The 17,538-nt window shown below is 44.2% G+C and overlaps 1 protein-coding gene and 3 non-coding genes across 5 annotated transcripts in view; all 4 read right to left on the reverse strand.

The window, feature by feature from the left end:
* The window catches only part of MAP2K5 (mitogen-activated protein kinase kinase 5), a 267,295-nt gene extending 262,467 nt beyond the window's left edge, over window positions 1–4,828 (reverse strand). Inside the window, exon 1 of one of the 2 annotated variants that reach the window (XM_060260130.1) lies at window positions 4,670–4,828. In XM_060260130.1, the coding sequence (XP_060116113.1) occupies window positions 4,670–4,828 (159 nt within the window). The remainder of the gene's footprint in view (window positions 1–4,669) is intronic. The other variant, XM_060260131.1, reaches the window with a different exon arrangement.
* On the reverse strand, window positions 1,399–1,470 carry TRNAP-GGG (transfer RNA proline (anticodon GGG)). Its single transcript has one exon. It is a non-coding gene; the product is annotated as a tRNA-Pro (tRNA).
* On the reverse strand, window positions 1,533–1,604 carry TRNAP-GGG (transfer RNA proline (anticodon GGG)). The gene has a single exon. It is a non-coding gene; the product is annotated as a tRNA-Pro (tRNA).
* TRNAP-GGG (transfer RNA proline (anticodon GGG)) lies at window positions 1,667–1,738 on the reverse strand. Its single transcript has one exon. It is a non-coding gene; the product is annotated as a tRNA-Pro (tRNA).
* Window positions 4,829–17,538: the final 12,710 nt, after the last annotated feature.

A 17,538-nucleotide genomic window follows, 5' to 3' on the forward strand; every position in this document is an offset into this window, starting at 1 on the left:
GCACTGGACACATTCTAGCTGTATCTGAAGAAGTGAACAGAGACTTCTGAAAACTCCAACCCTGTTCCAGAGTGTGCCAGTCTTTAAGTGCTCCTGGACTCTTTCTCTTTTCTCCTGCTACAGACAGACTAACATGACAACCCATTTTGAGGCTCGACAGTGACTACCAGCATGTCTGAACTATAGTTACTTAACACCCTTTATTAGCCACTTTTCGTCTTTATGGAGCTCAAAGTGGTTTACAATATACATAAAATAAGAGTACATAAAACCCATAACTGAAAAATCACAATTTGGACTGCTTTAAATAAGATGCATTTAACACTTATCAGCTGTTCTGAACGCATTACTGTTCATTCATTCAAAAATGTTATTTTTCAGCTAAAGTCCGCAGAGCAGCCCAGGATACATCATGAATTCAAAACACTTGCAAAAATTGGACTCAGTTAATTCTAGCACCCACCCCTAAAACCAGCACAGTGCGGGGCTGCTGCTGGTGGTACAAAGATCTTAAATGAAAAAAGGTTGGGATGCCAGCCTCCCCTGGGATTACACCTCATCTCCAGACAACAGAGATGCGTTCTTCAGGAGAAAAACTGATTATTTGGGGAGGGGGGTGCTCCATTGCACTGTGCCCCACTGAAGCCTATGGTTTCAGGTCCCTCCCAGCCACAGGTGGGGGATAGGAGTGTAGGGTTGCCAGATCCATGTTGGGAAACTCCTGGAGATTTGGGGATGGAGTCTGGGGAGCACAGAGACAGCAATGGGGCACAATGCCAAAGAGCCCACCCTCCAAAGCATCCCTTTTCTCCAGGGAGAAATTTGGAAATGAGTTGTCATTCCAGGGGATCCCCAGGTCCCTCCTGGAGGCTGGCATCCCTGGCCAGAACAAACTTCTTAAGTGGTCCCCTTTTCTAGATTATTTTGCTTGGGGTATTTTTGGACAAGGCGTATCTAATTCTAGTTTATTGGTTTGGCATGAATAAGTACCAATTATTTTTATATCTTATATTAACACGGAACCATCTATTTGTAAACGGTCGATTCTGGCTTGGTATATTTGTTATCCTGTATGTGATTTCTGAAATAAAATTATTCTGAACTAAAAACCAACCAACCTGTACATATATGAACATATAAAGTTGCCTTATACTGAATCAGACCTTTTGGTCCATCAAAGTCAGTATTGTCTTCTCAGACTGGCAGCGGCTCTCCAGGGTCTCAAGCTGAGGTTTTTTCACACCTATTTGCCTGGACCCTTTTTTAGAGATGCCGGGGATTGAACCTGGAACATTCTGCTTCCCAAGCAGATGCTCTACCACTGAGCCACAGCCCCATTCATGGCTCTCCAGGGTCTCAAGCTGAGGCTTTTCACACCTATTTGCCTGGACCCTTTTTTGGAGATGCCAGGGATTGAACCTGGGACCTTCTGCTTCCCAAGCAGATGCTCTACCACTGAGCCACAGCCCCATTCATGGCTCTCCAGGGTCTCAAGCTGAGGTTTTTCACACCTATTTGCTTGGACCCTTTTTTGGAGATGCCAGGGATTGAACCTGGGACCTTCTGCTTCCCAAGCAGATGCTCTACCACTGAGCCACAGCCCCATTCATGGCTCTCCAGGGTCTCAAGCTGAGGTTTTTCACACCTATTTGCCTGGACCCTTTTTTGGAGATGCCAGGGATTGAACCTGGGACCTTCTGCTTCCCAAGCAGATGCTCTACCACTGAGCCACAGCCCCATTCATGGCTCTCCAGGGTCTCAAGCTGAGGTTTTTCACACCTATTTGCCTGGACCCTTTTTTGGAGATGCCAGGGATTGAACCTGGGACCTTCTGCTTCCCAAGCAGATGCTCTACCACTGAGCCACCGTCCTTCCCTGTAGTTAGTCACACCCAACTATTCTGGAGGAGATTTGGAGCTGGAGCCTGGGAGAGCAGAGACCTCAGTGGGGTGCAATGACAGAGAGCCCACAGCATCCCAGGGGGAACTGATCTTTGGAGATGAGCTGGAACTCTGAGTGATCCCCAGGCTCACCTGGAGGCTGTGCAACAAACAGAGAATCACAGAAGAGTGACAGGAGAAAACCCTAATGTTCCATGATAACCAGTTTGGTGTTGCGGTTAAGTGTGCGAACTCTTATCTGGGAGAACCAGGTTTGATTCCCTACTCCTCCACTTACAGCTGCTGGAATGGCCTTGGGTCAGTCATAGCTCTCGCAGGAGTTTTCCTTGCAAGGGCAGCTGTCGTGGGAGCTCTCTCAGCCCCACCCACCTCACTGGGTGTCTGTTGTGGGGGGAGAAGATACAGGCGATTGTAAGGCACTCTGAGTCTCTGATTCAGAGAGAAGGGCGGGGGTATAAATCTGCAGTCGTCTTCTTTTTCTAAACTCGAATGTCTATAAAAGAAACATGGTCACCATTCCTGACTGCAATAACTGACCAGTATGGAATCCTCTCAGATGAGATTTTTGAGAAGTTTTTTAGATCCCGTTTTTCTCTACCTGAGTTCGACCCTCGGTGGAAGCTGGGTTTTCAGGTAGCTGGCTCGAAGTTGACTCAGCCTTTCATCCTTCTGAGGTCGGTAAAATAAGTCCCCAGCTTGCTGGGGGGAAAGCGTAGATGACTGGGGAAGGCAATGGCAAACCACCCCATAAAAAGTCTGCCGTGAAAACGTTGTGAAAGCAACATCACCCCAGAGTCGGAAACAACTGGTGCTTGCACAGGGGACCTTTCCTTTTCGTTTCTCTGCCTTAAGAAATTTCAAAAGTGGCTTACAATGGCGCTCTGAGATTCTGATTCAGAGAGAAGGGCGGGGTATAAATCTACAGTCTTCTTCTAACCAGCCTCCAAAGAAGCAATTAGACAACTATGCAAATTTACAAAGCAAACTTCTATAATAGTTCTTTCCTAGACGATTCCTTTGAATGTGGAAGGGCTTATTATCGTCTACGTGGGATTGTTTATTATGGACTTTCAAAGACTATGTCCTTCCTTTGTTTCCACTTTAGGTGTTCTGTGTATCAGGGGATGTTTATAAGAAGGTCTGTCTGAGAGTGTTTGGAATAGAAGTTTGTTTTGTAAATTTGTATAGTTGTCTTATTGCTTCTTTGGAGGCTGGTTATCGCGGAACCTGAGGGTTTTCTCCGGTCATCCACCTGGAGGCTGGCAGCCCTTGCTAGAGCAAACCTGTGGTTAGTCACACCCAACTATTCTGAAGGATATTTGGGGCTGGAGCCTGGGTTGGGCAGGGACCTCAGTGGGGCGAAATGCCAGAGCCCATCCTCCCAAAGCATCCCTTTTCTCCTGGGGGACTGATCTCTGTAGTCTAGAGATGAGTTGCAATTACAGGGAATCCCCAGGCCCCGCCTGGAGGCTGGCATCCCTGGCCAGAACAAAGCTGTCCTTAGTCCCACACAGATATTCTGGAGATTTGGGGCTGGGGAGGGCAGAGGCCTCAGTGGGGCACAATGGCACAGCGCCCGAAGCCCCCTTGTCTCCAGGGGGACTGATCTCCGCATCCTGGAGAGGAGCTGCCGTGCAAGGCTCCTAGGATTGCCAAGTCCAATTTAAGAAATATCTGGGGACTTTGGGGGTGGAGCCAGAAGACATTAGGGGTGGAGCCAAGATCAAGGCTGCGACAAGCATAATTGAACTCCAAAGGGAGTTCTGGCCCTCACATTTAAAGGGACCACATTCCTTTTCAGTGCCTTCCTTCCATAGGAAATAATGAAGGATAGGGGCACCTTCTTTGGGGGTTCATAGAATTGGACCCCCTGGCCAGAACAAAGCTGTCCTTAGTCCCACACAGATATTCTGGAGGAGATTTGGGGCTGGGAAGGGCAGAGGCCTCAGTGGAGCGCAGTGGCACAGCGCCCAAAGCCCCCTTGTCTCCAGGGGGACTGATCTCCGCATTCTGGAGAGGAGCTGCTGTGCCACGCCCCTAGGGTTGCCAAATCCAATTCAAGAACTATCTGGGGACTTTGGGGTGGAGCCAGGAGACATTGGGGGTGGAGCCAGAAGACTTTATGGGTGGAGCCAGGAGACATTGGGGGTGGAGCCAGGAGACTTTGGGGGTGCAGCCAAGAGACATTGGGGGTGGAGCCAGAAGACTTTATGGGTGGAGCCAGGAGACATTGGGGGTGGAGCCAGAAGACTTTGGGGTGGAGCCAGGAGACATTGGGGGTGGAGCCAGAAGACTTTATGGGTGGAGCCAGGAGACATTGGGGGTGGAGCCAGGAGACTTTGGGGGTGCAGCCAAGAGACATTGGGGGTGGAGCCAAGATCAAGGCTGTGACAAGCAGAACTGAACTCCAAAGGGACTTCTGGCCCTCACATTTAAAGGGACCACATTCCTTTTCAATGCCTTCCTTCCATAGGAAATAAGGGATAGGGGCACCTTTTTGGGGGGCTCATAGAATTGGACCCCCTGGTCCAATCCTTTTGAAACTTGGGGGGCATTTTGGGGAGAGGCACTGGATGCTATGCTGAAAATTTGGTGCCTCTACCCCCAAAAACAGCCCCCCCAGAGCCCCAGATACCCGCAGATCAATTCTCCACTATTTCCTATGGGGATGAATCTCCCTAGGGAATAAGAGAGTTCCCAGCAGACCTTTCCCTCCCTCCCCTGGCCGGCCCTGGGGCTTGGCAACCGTGCGTGGGGGGCTCACCCACCAGGACGTCCCTGAAGAGGAGCTGCGGGGCGGGGTGGACGCTCCAGTCTACGGCGCCGCCGTCGGGGATGCGGATGCGGATGACGAGCGCCGGGCCGGGGGGCTCCATGGCGGCTGCTGCGGAGGAGGCGGCGGGGTCGGCCACGGCCAGCAGGAGCATCCCCGGCGGCTCCTCTCCTCCTCCTCCCAGGGCGGCCGGCCCCGCTACCAGGCCCAAGCCGGGGGCTCGCTTGGGTGGCCGGCCGAGGCGGGGAGCGGCAGGCCCGGCTTCCTCCTCCTCCTCTCGCTTCCTTCCTTCCCCCGCGCAGCCGGGAGTAGGCCGAGGCGGGCGGCGCTGCGGCGCTTGATTTGAAGCCGAGGCCGGAAAGGCTGAGGGGAAGGGCGGGCGGGCGGGGAGAGGAGAGGAGAGGAGCTCCCCTCAGAGGATCCTCCCAGAACCCCCCGCGGCCCCACACGCCGAGGTGGGCAGCCGCGCGGGAGACCCCCCCCCCCAAAGGATTTCTTTAATGACCGTTTTTTCAACACCACCTGGGCCCTCTGCCTCTAGCCCATCTCGGTTGCCACGAGACTTGATTTTTTTTTTAATTAAATTAAATATATTTTAATAACTTAAATATTTTTTAAAAAATAATAATTAATTTTTAAAAAATAATAATTAATTTTTAAAAAATAATTAATTTTTTAAAAAATTAAATTAAATATATTTTAATAACTTAAATATTTTTAAAAATAATAGTTAAATTTAAAAAAAATTAATTTTTAAAAAAATTAAATTAAATATATTTTAATAACTTAAATAGTTTTTAAAAAATAATAATTTAATTTTTAAAAAATAATAATTAATTTTTAAAAAATTAAATTAAATATATTTTAATAACTTAAATATTTTTTAAAAATAATAATTTTTAAAAAAATAATAATTAAATTTTTAAAAAATTAAATTAAATATATTTTAATAACTTAAATATTTTTAAAAATAATAATTAAATTTAAAAAAAATATTTTTTAAAAAAATTAAATATATTTTAATAACTTAAATATTTTTTAAAAAAATAATAATTAATTTTTAAAAAAATAATAATTTTTTTAAAAAAATAATAATTAAATTTTTAAAAAATTAAATTAAATATATTTTAATAACAAATATTTTTTAAAAAATAATAATTAAAAAACCACCTGAGGGCCAAAGTAGCCCCCCCCACAGGGTTCACGCCCCCCACACAAAGTTGAACATCAAAAGGGGAGACCCCCCCCTCACAAACGTTTTCTTTTAATAATATATTTTTCAAAACCACCTGGACCCTCTGAGGGCCAAAGGCAGTGGTGGACTGGGTCTAACAAACCTTGCTTGCCAGGAGACTTACTTTTTAAAAAATTAAACTAACTATATTTTTAATAACTTAAATATTTTTTTTAAAAAAAATTAATTAAAAAACCACCTGAGGGCCAAAGTAGCCCCCCCCACAGGGTTCACGCCCCCACACCAAGTTGAACATCAGAAGAGGAGACCCCCCCTCAAAAATGTCTTTTTTTTTAATAATATATTTTTTAAAACCACCTGGACCCTCTGAGGGCCAAAGGCAGTGGTGGACTGGGTCTAACAAATCTTGCTTGCCAGGAGACTTGATTTTTTAAAAATAATTTTTATTAAATTAAATATATTTTTAATAACTTAAATATTTTTTAAAAAAATTAATTAAAAAACCACCTGAGGGCCAAAGTAGCCCCCCCCCGCAGGGTTCACTCCCCCACAGCAAGTTGAACATCAAAAGGGGAGACACCTCCCCAAAAATGTTGTTCTTTTTTAAAAATAATATGTATTTTTTAAACTACCTCGACCCTCTGAGGGCCAAAGGCAGTGGTGGACTAGGTCTAAAAAATCTTGGTTGCCAGGAGACTTATTTTTTTTTTAAAAAAAATAAAAATTAAATACGTTTTTAATAACGTAAATATAAATTTTAAAAAATATATAATTAAAAAACCACCTGGACCCTCTGAGGGCCAAAGTAGGCCCCCCCAGGGTTCACGCCCCCCACACTAAGTTGAACATCAAAAGGGAAGACCCCCCCCCAAAAAATGTTTTTTTAAAAATAATTTTATTTTTTAAAACCACCTGGACCCTCTGAGGGCCAAAGGCAGTGGTGGACTGGAACTAAAAAATATTGGTTGCCAGGAGACTTAATTTTTAAAAAATATATTTTTAAATTAAATATATTTTAATAATTTAAATATTTTTTTAAAAATACCGGAACCCTCTGAGGGGCAAAGTAGGCCCCCCAGGGTTCACTCCCCCCACACCAAGTTGAACATCAAAAGGGGAGACCCCCCCAAAATGTTTTTTTTAATAATTTATTTTTTAAAACCACCTGGATCCTCTGAGGGCCAAAGGCAGTGGTGGACTGGAACTAAAAAATATTGGTTTGCCAGGAGACATAGGGGGCCCACCCACAACTATAAGGCTATCGTAATTTTTTAAAGAAATAAGTAATTTTTTTCAAAAAAAATACATGTGGGAGAAAGGGGGCGAATCTAGGTTGTAAAAGGAACAGTGTCCTGTCAGGCACCTTTAAGACCAGCAAAGTTTAATGCTGGAGATAAGGTTTTGTGTTTGTGCACACTTCTTCAGCTACCCCAGTATTAAATTTTGTTGGTCTTCAAGAAGTGTGCACGCACATGAACGCTTAGTCCCAGAGTTAAACTTAGCTGGACTTAAAGTTGTGCAGACATACAGAAGCTTAGACCCAAAATTAAACTTAGTTGGTTTCAAAGAAGCGTGCATGCACACAAAACCTTAACACCCAGAATTAAACTTGGTTGGTTTTAAAGAAATTGCATGTGCAATTTAAAGAAATTTAAAGAAATTGCATGTGCATAGCCCCAGAATTAAACTTTGCTGGACTTAAAGGGGTGCACACATACAAAAGCTTAGACCCAGAATTAAATTTTGTTGGTCTTAAAGAATTGGGCATACCCATGAAAGCCTAGACCCAGAATTAAACTTTGTTGGTCTTAAAGAAGTGTGCACAGTAAAGCTTAGACCCAGAAATTAAACTTTGCTAGATTTAAAGGTGCCACTGGATTCAAACTTTGTTCTACTGCTTTACACCAACATGAAGACTCACCTAAATCTATCTTAAAGGAAACAAATAAAAGATGGCTTTGGTAGAGCACAGGATGGCCACTCCAGGTGAGGGCTGGAGATATTCTAGAATTATAATTGATCTCAACAGGTTGCCACCTCCCCAGTTGGGAAATACCTGGAGATTTTGAGAATACTGCCTGGAGGGAGGAGGGACTTTAGCAAGTTGCAAATGCCTTAAAGTCCGCCTTCCAAAGATGCCATTTCCCCAGGGAAACTGATCTCTTCAGGGGGTTGGACTAGATGATCCTGGAGGTACCTTCCAACTCTGTTTTTCTGATTCTGTCACCCAGAGGTCAGTTGTAATCGTAGGAGGTCTCCAGACACCACCTGGAGGTTGGCAATCATATCCCCAGACTGCACAGATTGCTTATTTTTTTATTTAAGACATTTATTGAACTTTTCCTGGAGAAAATGGTTGTTGTTTTGGACCCTGGACTGCATGGTGTCATACATCCCTTTCCTAAACCCCACCCTCCCAGGTATTTCCGAAACTAGAGTTTGCAACTCTGAGGTTCGGTCTTTCCTGGCCGCCTCTCACCATACACACCCCTTCTGAATGCTTTGCAAGTACTCCCCACCATGTCCCAGTTGTGGTTTATGTATTTATTATTTACTTAATTTATAGTCCACCTTTCTACTTGTCTGATTACAGAATAAAAAGCTAGCGTTACCAACCTCCAGGTGGGGCCTGGAGACACTCACATACCTCAACTCAGGGCTTTTTTTTTTATAGCAGGAACACGCAGGAACGCAGTTCCGGCTGGCTCGGCGTCAGGGGGTGTGACCTAATATGCAAATGAATCCTTGCTGGGCTGGAGAGCCAGTTTGGTGTAGTGGTTAAGTGTGTGGACTCTTATCTGGGAAAACCGGGTTTGATTCCCCACTCCTCCACTTGCACCTGCTGGGATGGCCTTGGGTCAGCCATAGCTCTGGCAGAGGTTGTCCTTGAAAGGGCAGCTGCTATGAGAGCCCTCTCCAGCCCCACCCACCTCACAGGGTGTCTGTTGTGGGGGAGGAAGGTAAAGGAGATTGTGAGCCGCTCTGAGACTCTTCGGAGTGGAGGGCGGGATATAAATCCAATATCTTCTTCTTCTTCTTCTTCTTCTTCTACAAAAAAGCCCTGTGTGAAACAATGGTGATCACAGGGGGTGGGGCCTAATATGCAAATGAGTTCCTGCTGAACTTTTTCTGCAAAAAAAGCTCAGCCCCATTTACAAATGATCACACTACAGAGATCAGATTCCTTGGAGAAAATGGCTGCTTTGAAGGGTGGACTCTAGAGCTGCCAGCTCCAGCTTGTGCAATTCCTGGATGGGTTTTTTTTTGGGGGGGGGAGGTGGAAGGAGATATCTGGGGAAAGAGGGCAGCAGGAGTGTGATGTCCTATAGCAGGAGTGGCCAAATTTGCTTAACGTAAGAGCCACAAAGAATAAACATCAGATGTTTGAGAGCCTCAAGACATGAACGTCAGATGTTTGAGAGCTACAAGACAGGGAGAGAAGGCAAATAGATGGGGGATGAGGGATGGAGAGAGAGAGAGGTGGAAAGAAAGCTACTTTAACTTTAAATGCATTCTGGCTTGACTTGGAGATGTGATTTAAAGAGACAAATGCCTTCTCCAAGTTGGCCAACAGGGCGGTGGGGGCTTTGAGAGCCACATAATGTGTGAAAGAGCCACGTGTGGCTCCTGAGCCACGGTTTGGCCACCCCTGCTCTATAGTTAACCCTCCAAAGCTTCCAGTTCCTCCAGGAGAACTGAGCTGTGTTGCTTGGGGATCAAGCCTCACCTGGGGGTTGGTAATCTTAATTCTATGGCATTATACCCTTCTAATGTACCAGCTCCACCTCCAAACCTCCAGGGAATTCCGTATGTGTTTAATCAGACAGCATAAGAAAAACAATGAACAATGCGATAGGACCACAAATTATAGCATTAGGGAGCAATGCAATCAAGAAACCAGCTAAAACAAGGCATACTGTAAACAGTACAGAAAGTTGATTACACCTCTCCAAAATCATCGCAAAGCGTGTGCAAACAGCTGAGTGGAGTAAATAGCATTTTTTTTTCTGTGCCCTTGTCCTAGGATTCCACCAATGAATCTGATAGGCATCACGTTCTGAAAAAGGAAATACATCTTCACCCAAGAGGCAATTAACCAATGGCATTTCTGCAAGATGGGGGTGGTGAACACTGACTTAAATAGTGTTTTGAAATGCATGGACAAATTCAGAGAAGGTAGGTCTATCAATAACTCATAACCATTATAGATGGAACTTCTGTGGTCAAGAGTAGTACTCCTCTGAGCATCACATGGTGGGAGCAAACAGCGGGAAGAGGCTGTCACCAGGCAGGAGTTAAAATGCATGCATGGATTATTCCCTCCTGCAAAAACCATTCAGGAAGCATTTCCAATACTATGTGTACAATACATACAGAATAGATAGATCCAAGTGGGCAGCTGTGCTGGTCTGAAGCAATTGGACAAAGCAAGAGTCAAATTACACCTTTAAGACCAACAAAGTTTTATTCAGGACGTAAGCTTTCATGTACTAAAAGCACACTTCTTCAGACGAGGGAATAAGGTACAGTGGGCTGAAATAGATGTAGTTGGTGGGTTAAGAGGGCAAACTGATACAAAGCTGGGATCACATGGTGGAGCAGTGTGACAAATTAGAAGGCCATTTGGTCTGGATAGCCATAAAAGGTGATAAAAGTTGCCTGCTAATTGGTGTTGCTGCTAGTCTAGGTAAATTACAAAAGGACATGTATTTCCTTGTTCTTGTCCACCTAATAAGTCACTGTCTTTATTTTTCAAGGTAAATGACAAGCCTTGTCATTCGATTCTACTTCATTGCATGTTTAGGTGATAAGAACCTAAGAGAAGCCATGTTGGATCAGGCCAGTGGCCCATCCAGTCCAACACTCTGTGCCTCATAAGAACATAAGAGAAGCCCTGTTGGATCAGGCCAGTGGCCCATCCAGTCCAACACTCTGTGTCACATAAGAACATAAGAGAAGCCCTGTTGGATCAGGCCAGTGGCCCATCCAGTCCAACACTCTGTGTCACATAAGAACCTAAGAGAAGCCCTGTTGGATCAGGCCAATGGCCCATCCAGTCCAACACACTGTGTCACATAAGAACATAAGAGAAGCCCTGTTGGATCAGGCCAGTGGCCCATCCAGTCCAACACTGTGTCACATAAGAACATAAGAGAAGCCCTGTTGGATCAGGCCAGTGGCCCATCCAGTCCAACACTCTGTGTCACACAGTGGCCAAAAAACCAGGTGCCATCAGGAGGTCCATCTGTGGGGCCAGGACACCAAAAGCCCTCCCACTGTTGCCCCCTCCCAAGCACCAAGAATACAGAACATCACTTGCCAGAATGAATGGAAAATAAAGGCCCAATGGATGAAAAAAAAAAAAGGCCTGCCTTTTATTTGATCTAATTCATGAAAACTCTTTGGCTCCCCTTCATTAAGATTCTGGGTTGCAGTGCATTTTTTAAAACATTTAATCCTTGAATGGTCATTAGCGGAGATAAATTATCTTTCTGTTCAATAGCTTTATAATTTAAACTGGCACAGAAAAAAAAATCTTAATAGTCTCATCTTCACGACTCTACTAGAAAGAGTGACTGTCCGCATGGACTTCAGTGCTGTTGAAATGAACCGCCTGCGCAAAGTCCCTCTATACCTCTCAATGAAGATTCATTTTCTATTAGGTTATAAAGAATAGGCTACAAAAACGATAGAAATTCTGTGGCCTTATACTCCCCCCCCCTCCTAATATATAGTTTTCATTCACAGATCTATTGGGAAAACTGACTCAACTGCCAGATTTGCATAAAAATTATGTAGGATTTTCTTTTCTTTTTTTTCCAATGCGGCTACTCGGTCACAATTCCTTCTTCTGGTTTGTGTTGAGACAGCAGTAATCAAACTTCTGCTTTTTAATATTTCCCCCTTCTAAAGCACCTCAAATGCTTGTGCGGCTTCATAAGAGCTCTGCTGGTCCCACAGAGAATAAGCAATAAACCAGGAAGAACTCTTAGCAGAAGTGAGACTACCCCCCCCAGCCCATAAAACAATAGCTCTGACATTGACTTAGATTGCATGCTCAAGATCACTTAATGTCAGTGCGTTACCCCTTAAGACATTTATTGATTAATTTATTCAAAAGCGAGTGCCAAAGGAGTTTGTGTAGTGCAAAGGTTAAACAGATGAGAATCATGATTTAATTCTACCCAGGCTCCAACGTACAATTTTCCAAATGTCATTTATACGTTCCAAACCCCACTGATAACAATGCTCACGTAGAGTTGCAGGGTCGGTTTCCTTGATTTATGCAGTATCGAGAGGTGATCCGCATGAACGAATGAACACCTTGTCACCTCCAACGATGCTTTGCAACAGATGCTGTTCATACATTCAAGCAATGTGTCATTCCGGTTTTGAGGGTTCAAGGGATGTATATGTATATGTATGAGCCAGGCATCAAACCCGAAAGAAACCAAAAGGATGTCCATTTCAGACTCTTGCTGGGTGTAATGGATAATTGATCCATGGGTATCTGGGGCTCTGAGGGGACGTATTGAGGTAGAGGCACCAAGTATTCAGCCTGGCATCTACTGCCTCTCCTCAACCCCCCCCCCTCCCCCAAGGTTCAAAAAGATTGGAGCAGGGGGTCCAATTCTATGAGCCCGCAAAGAAGGTGCCTCATCCTCCATTATTTCCAATGGAGGGAAGGCATTTAAAAGGAGTGTGGTTCCTTTAAGAGCCAGTTTGGTGTTGTGGTTAAGTGTGCGGACTCTTACCTGGGAGAACCGGGTTTGATTCCCCTCTCCTCCACTTGCAGCTGCTGGAATGGCCTTGGACCAGCCATAGCTCTGGCAGAGCAGTCCTTGAAAGGGCAGCTGCTGTGAGAGCCCTCTCAGCCCCACCCACCTCACAGGGTGTCAGTTGTGGGGGGAGAAGATAGGAGATTGTGAGCCGCTCTGAGTCTCTGATTCAGAGAGAAGAGCAGGGTAAAAATCTGCAGTCGTCTTCTTTAAATGTGATGGCCAGAACTCCCTTTGGAGTTCAATCGTGCTTGTCACACCCTTGCTCCTGGCTCCACCCCAATGTCTCCTGGCTCCACCCCCAAAGCCCCCAGATATGTTCTGAGTGTGGCTGAGAAAACTGGAAGAAGCTGGAAGAAAACCCAGTGAGTGAGCCATGCTTCTCAAACAGCCAAAGAGGCAGAGGGAGGTCTTTTCTCTCTCCCCTGCCCTTCTCTCCCTCTCCTGCCCTCTGCTCCGCAGATTTCCCAACTGTCCCACCATCCAAAATTTCCTGACTACATCCCTGAAATAGCTTTTGATCATTCATGCCGGCAAGAAAATCCAATTGCTTCAAAGTGGGGGTGGGAGAAGAAGCATCAATCAGTTTGGTCTCGTGCAAAATCCCTTCAGCCGCATCTGTGGGCCGCCATCCAAACAGCCCTTGTGATATTCCGCATGCACAAACAGCAGCAGTGCTGCATGCCGGCTGGCAGGCCTCGTTTAAAGCGGAGGACAACTTCGAAAGCAGCTTGAGATAGGCGATAGTCAGTTCGTCATTCAGCGTAGCTCTTTGCTAACCAACGAAATTGGAATCGAGCATGGTTTGAGCAAGAATTAATTCCCTCTCTTCCAAAGGAAATGTAATTACAAAAATATCTAATGCTTAATGTCTGTTTTTGATGTTCTTGAAGAAGTGGGGCGGAGAAAGCAAAAACACTTATATGCTAGTTCCACCCCCTCTGACTAGTCTTAACAGGTATTTCATCCACTTCCCAATTTTCTTCAGAATTACACTGAAGGCACAATCCGGTCACTGTAGGACTGGGCTTTTTTTGAGCAGGAACGCATAGAAACACAGTTCCTGCTAGCTTGGCGTCAGGGTGTGTGGCCTAATATGTAAATGAGTTCCCACTGGGCTTTTTCTACAAAAAAAAGCCCTGTTCCCAGAAGGCCATTATAGAAGAACCCACCAATTATGTTATCTGTACAGTTTATTTCTGTGGTATATGCTGGAGATTCTGTCCTTTTCTTACAAAAACAAAATGAAAAGGCGCTTAAAAACAATATACGCTACATTATTATTGAGAACATTCAATGTGAAAGGTACAGATTGAACTGCATTAACCGTTTTACTCAACCTCCCACCGCCAGCTTCGGGGGCTGTGTAATTGTTTTCACCAACCTATAAATTTTTGAGTAACAACAAAATTATTGTGATTTTTCTTACTAAATTATTCATATATTACAAAGCACGTATGTAACAAAGACCATGAATCACAAGGCATATAATGACCATATCTTAATGTCATTCCTCCACCCCCCACCCCAAAATTTCAAATAGATTTATGTATTTGGGTTAACTAACACGGCACATTCACTTTATAGCGCTCATAATTCCTCTCCTCCCCCCTTCAAACAAGCAAAACAACCCTTCATATGTGCTTTCTTTAAAAGTGCAACATCTCTTTAACATTCCAGTTTTAACATTTAAACCTTTCTTAAACTTCAGGCTGTTGTGCTGGGAATGCCTTTAAATCACATTTTGCAGTTAGGTTCAATTAGGATTATTAATATTATTGAAAGGTTTTATAATGAACTAGCCCAGAGCTCATAAACTGTGCTTAAAATGAGGCAAACGTCATTAAAATAACACTTCGCTACGTGTGTGCTACCTTGTGTAGGAAAGCAACAAACACACACAGTGTGAAGACTAGTCAGGTACCATCCTTCACTCAGGATTGCTTTTTTGTAGGAGTAGATACACATTTGTGTTTCAAAGAGCAAATCGTTCTCATTTGAGCTCTACTCAGCTGTACAGGGCTGTGGGAACTTACGCAACCTCAACTAAAGTGCTGCTGCTCCATTCACAATTCCTCAGGAGACATTTAATATCAATTCAACACAAGTAGGTCTCACATTATCGTGATTTCATTATTCTTCCAAGTATACTGTAATACATTTACTTTAATATTATTAAGTATTGATGTAAATAATTAAACTACATAAGCCTATGCAGTTACAAACACATGACTGTGATAAATTATCCTGGTTAATTTAAACTGAATTTGTTGACTTAGCTTCTCATTTCATGATGAAGTACATGTACATTTATTTCATCTATGCAAGCGGCTTTGCTTTCTGCAGGTGCGACAAAGTGCTTTGAAAGACCCAAGTTTTGCCAGTTCAACAAAGATCCAGAATTTGGAACTGGTCGATTAATTATAAGTTAAAATAAACAATTGTTTTACTTACTATACACTACATTCTTTTTTAGGGAGTTTGTGTCCCTGCTTTCTGTTCCAAAGAGTAACCCTACAGGTCTTGGCCAGAAAATTCACTGGGATTTCTTCAGTAAATGAGTGCTTAAAGATGCCATTTGTGGATGAGCCCTTAAAATCTTTGAGAACAAACCTGCAACTTCACTTTGCTAAAACAAGCGGGCATCCAACCCGAGCGGTGTGTGTTCAGCTCCAAATAACAAAAGGAACTACGTCGTACCTTCTATTGAAGTCATTGGAACAATGTATTCAAGGGCTGTTTTAGCTTTTTTAGTGTCTCAGACATAAAATGTGTTGGTTAAAATAAAGTGTAGGTGTAGAAGTTGTAGTGTAGGAGAAATTCCCATCAGGTCTCAGAAATCGATTGTTATACAAACAGATGCTTAAGACTGTTACATATTGACATTAGTAGGCATTAATGCATGCCAGACATGTCTATTAACACCAATACACAAAACATACAAGAAATCTAGCCATTTGGATCACTAAACAACAATCCTTGTGGTACATCGCTTTCTGTTATAGTTGGGAAATCTCTAGCGGACAAAATTTGTCAAACACACAAAAGGTCTAAAAGTGAAATATAGTAATTAAGACTCACGCTTTATTGATTGGGCAGCTTAAGTAATTTTTCATTACTAATGTAAGATTTAATAGATATAAGTAGTTAAAGATTCTTTCTTGGCACTAGCCATTAGCACGTAATTGAACTAGTAAAAAAAAGATCAGTTTAACCTATGCTGATTACCACCTTAACTTTGAAAGGCAATTAAGGACCTCAATCATTGCAACAAGATTTGATTATGTGGCCTTTATTGGACATTGATCTTTCAGCAAAGCAGTGTTACATTTTCCATTAATTTACAGTAACAGTTTAACTCTGATACCTTAGACCGTTGACCCGGGTAAGATGTCAGGCTAAGCTCTCGTTTAAGTTAAGATGCCCACACTAGTTATTACTGCTTAAGAGAGGAACGCTGAAAAAGAAAAGTAGATAACCTATCAACCAGGCTTAGACTAGGGTTTCGGTTACCGGGATTCATTTCATCCTGCTTAACAACCAAGTTCCCGGCCTTTATAATGCGCTCTTTCTCTCTCTCTCTCTTAAACATCATCCTAATATAGAATGAAAGAGATAATTAAAGCAAGAGGTACAAGACCATTCCTATTGTGTTTCAAAGGAGAACAAAGCGGATCATGTTTCCTGGAAGCCAAAAGGTCATTATGTATTTCAGTCATCTTGAATGCACACACATGCAAATACAATTTAGAAGCAACACAACAAAGTTCTGAGTCCAGGGGCACCTTTAAGACCAACAGAGTTTAATTCTGGGGATAAGCTTTCCTGTGCCTGCAGTCTCTGTTCCACCCTGCCCTCCAAAGTTTTCCCAACACCTGAAGCGTGTTTACTCTCTCTCTGGTAACTCACCACCTGACCTTTGTAAGGAATTGGCCGCTGGGAGGGTCAAGACTCCCAGCTTCCTTTCCAAGTTCTGAGGCCTTGCTTCTCTGTCTCCCGCTGCCCAATGTCTAGCCACCACGGGGACAGTTTACTGCCTTGTGTGCCCTTGAAGGAATGGCCGCTTGCCAACTGCCTGCCTTCCCCCTGGCACTCCTTTTAAAATAACATGTCCACGATGGTGGAGGTCTATGTGATACAGAGAACCACTGCCAGCATTGAAAGTTATAAGGCATTTATTAAAAAGGAAATGTTCACAAGCGTACTTTTAGCACAGCACCTGACTGAGCAAGAGAGTCAAAAGAAAGTCTGAAGTAAGCATGCACCCGAAATCTTATACCCAGGTCTTAAAGGTGCCACGGAACTCAAACTTTATGTTGAGAGCTAGTTTGGTGTAATGGTTAAGTGTGTGGACTCTTACTGGGAGAACCGGGTTTGATTCCCCACTCCTCCACTTGCACCTGCTGGAATGGCCTTGGATCAGCCAGAGCTCTCTTATCTGGGAGAACCGGGTTTGATTCCCCACTCCTCCACTTGCAGCTGCTGGAATGGCCTTGGGTCAGCCATAGCTCTCTTATCTGGGAGAACCGGGTTTGGTTCCCCACTCCCCCACTTGCAGCTGCTGGAATGGCCTTGGGTCAGCCATAGCTCTCTTATCTGGGAGAACCGGGTTTGATTCCCCACTCCTCCACTTGCAGCTGCTGGAATGGCCTTGGGTCAGCCATAGCTCTCTTATCTGGGAGAACAGGGTTTGATTCCCCACTCCTCCACTTGCAGCTGCTGGAATGGCCTTGGGTCAGCCAGAGCTCTCTTATCTGGGAGAACCGGGTTTGGTTCCCCACTCCCCCACTTGCAGCTGCTGGAATGGCCTTGGGTCAGCCATAGCTCTCTTATCTGGGAGAACCGGGTTTGATTCCCCACTCCTCCACTTGCAGCTGCTGGAATGGCCTT

The sequence above is a fragment of the Heteronotia binoei genome, chromosome 19 (assembly GCF_032191835.1).
Source record: "Heteronotia binoei isolate CCM8104 ecotype False Entrance Well chromosome 19, APGP_CSIRO_Hbin_v1, whole genome shotgun sequence".
In the NCBI taxonomy this organism is placed as follows: Eukaryota; Metazoa; Chordata; class Lepidosauria; order Squamata; family Gekkonidae; genus Heteronotia; species Heteronotia binoei.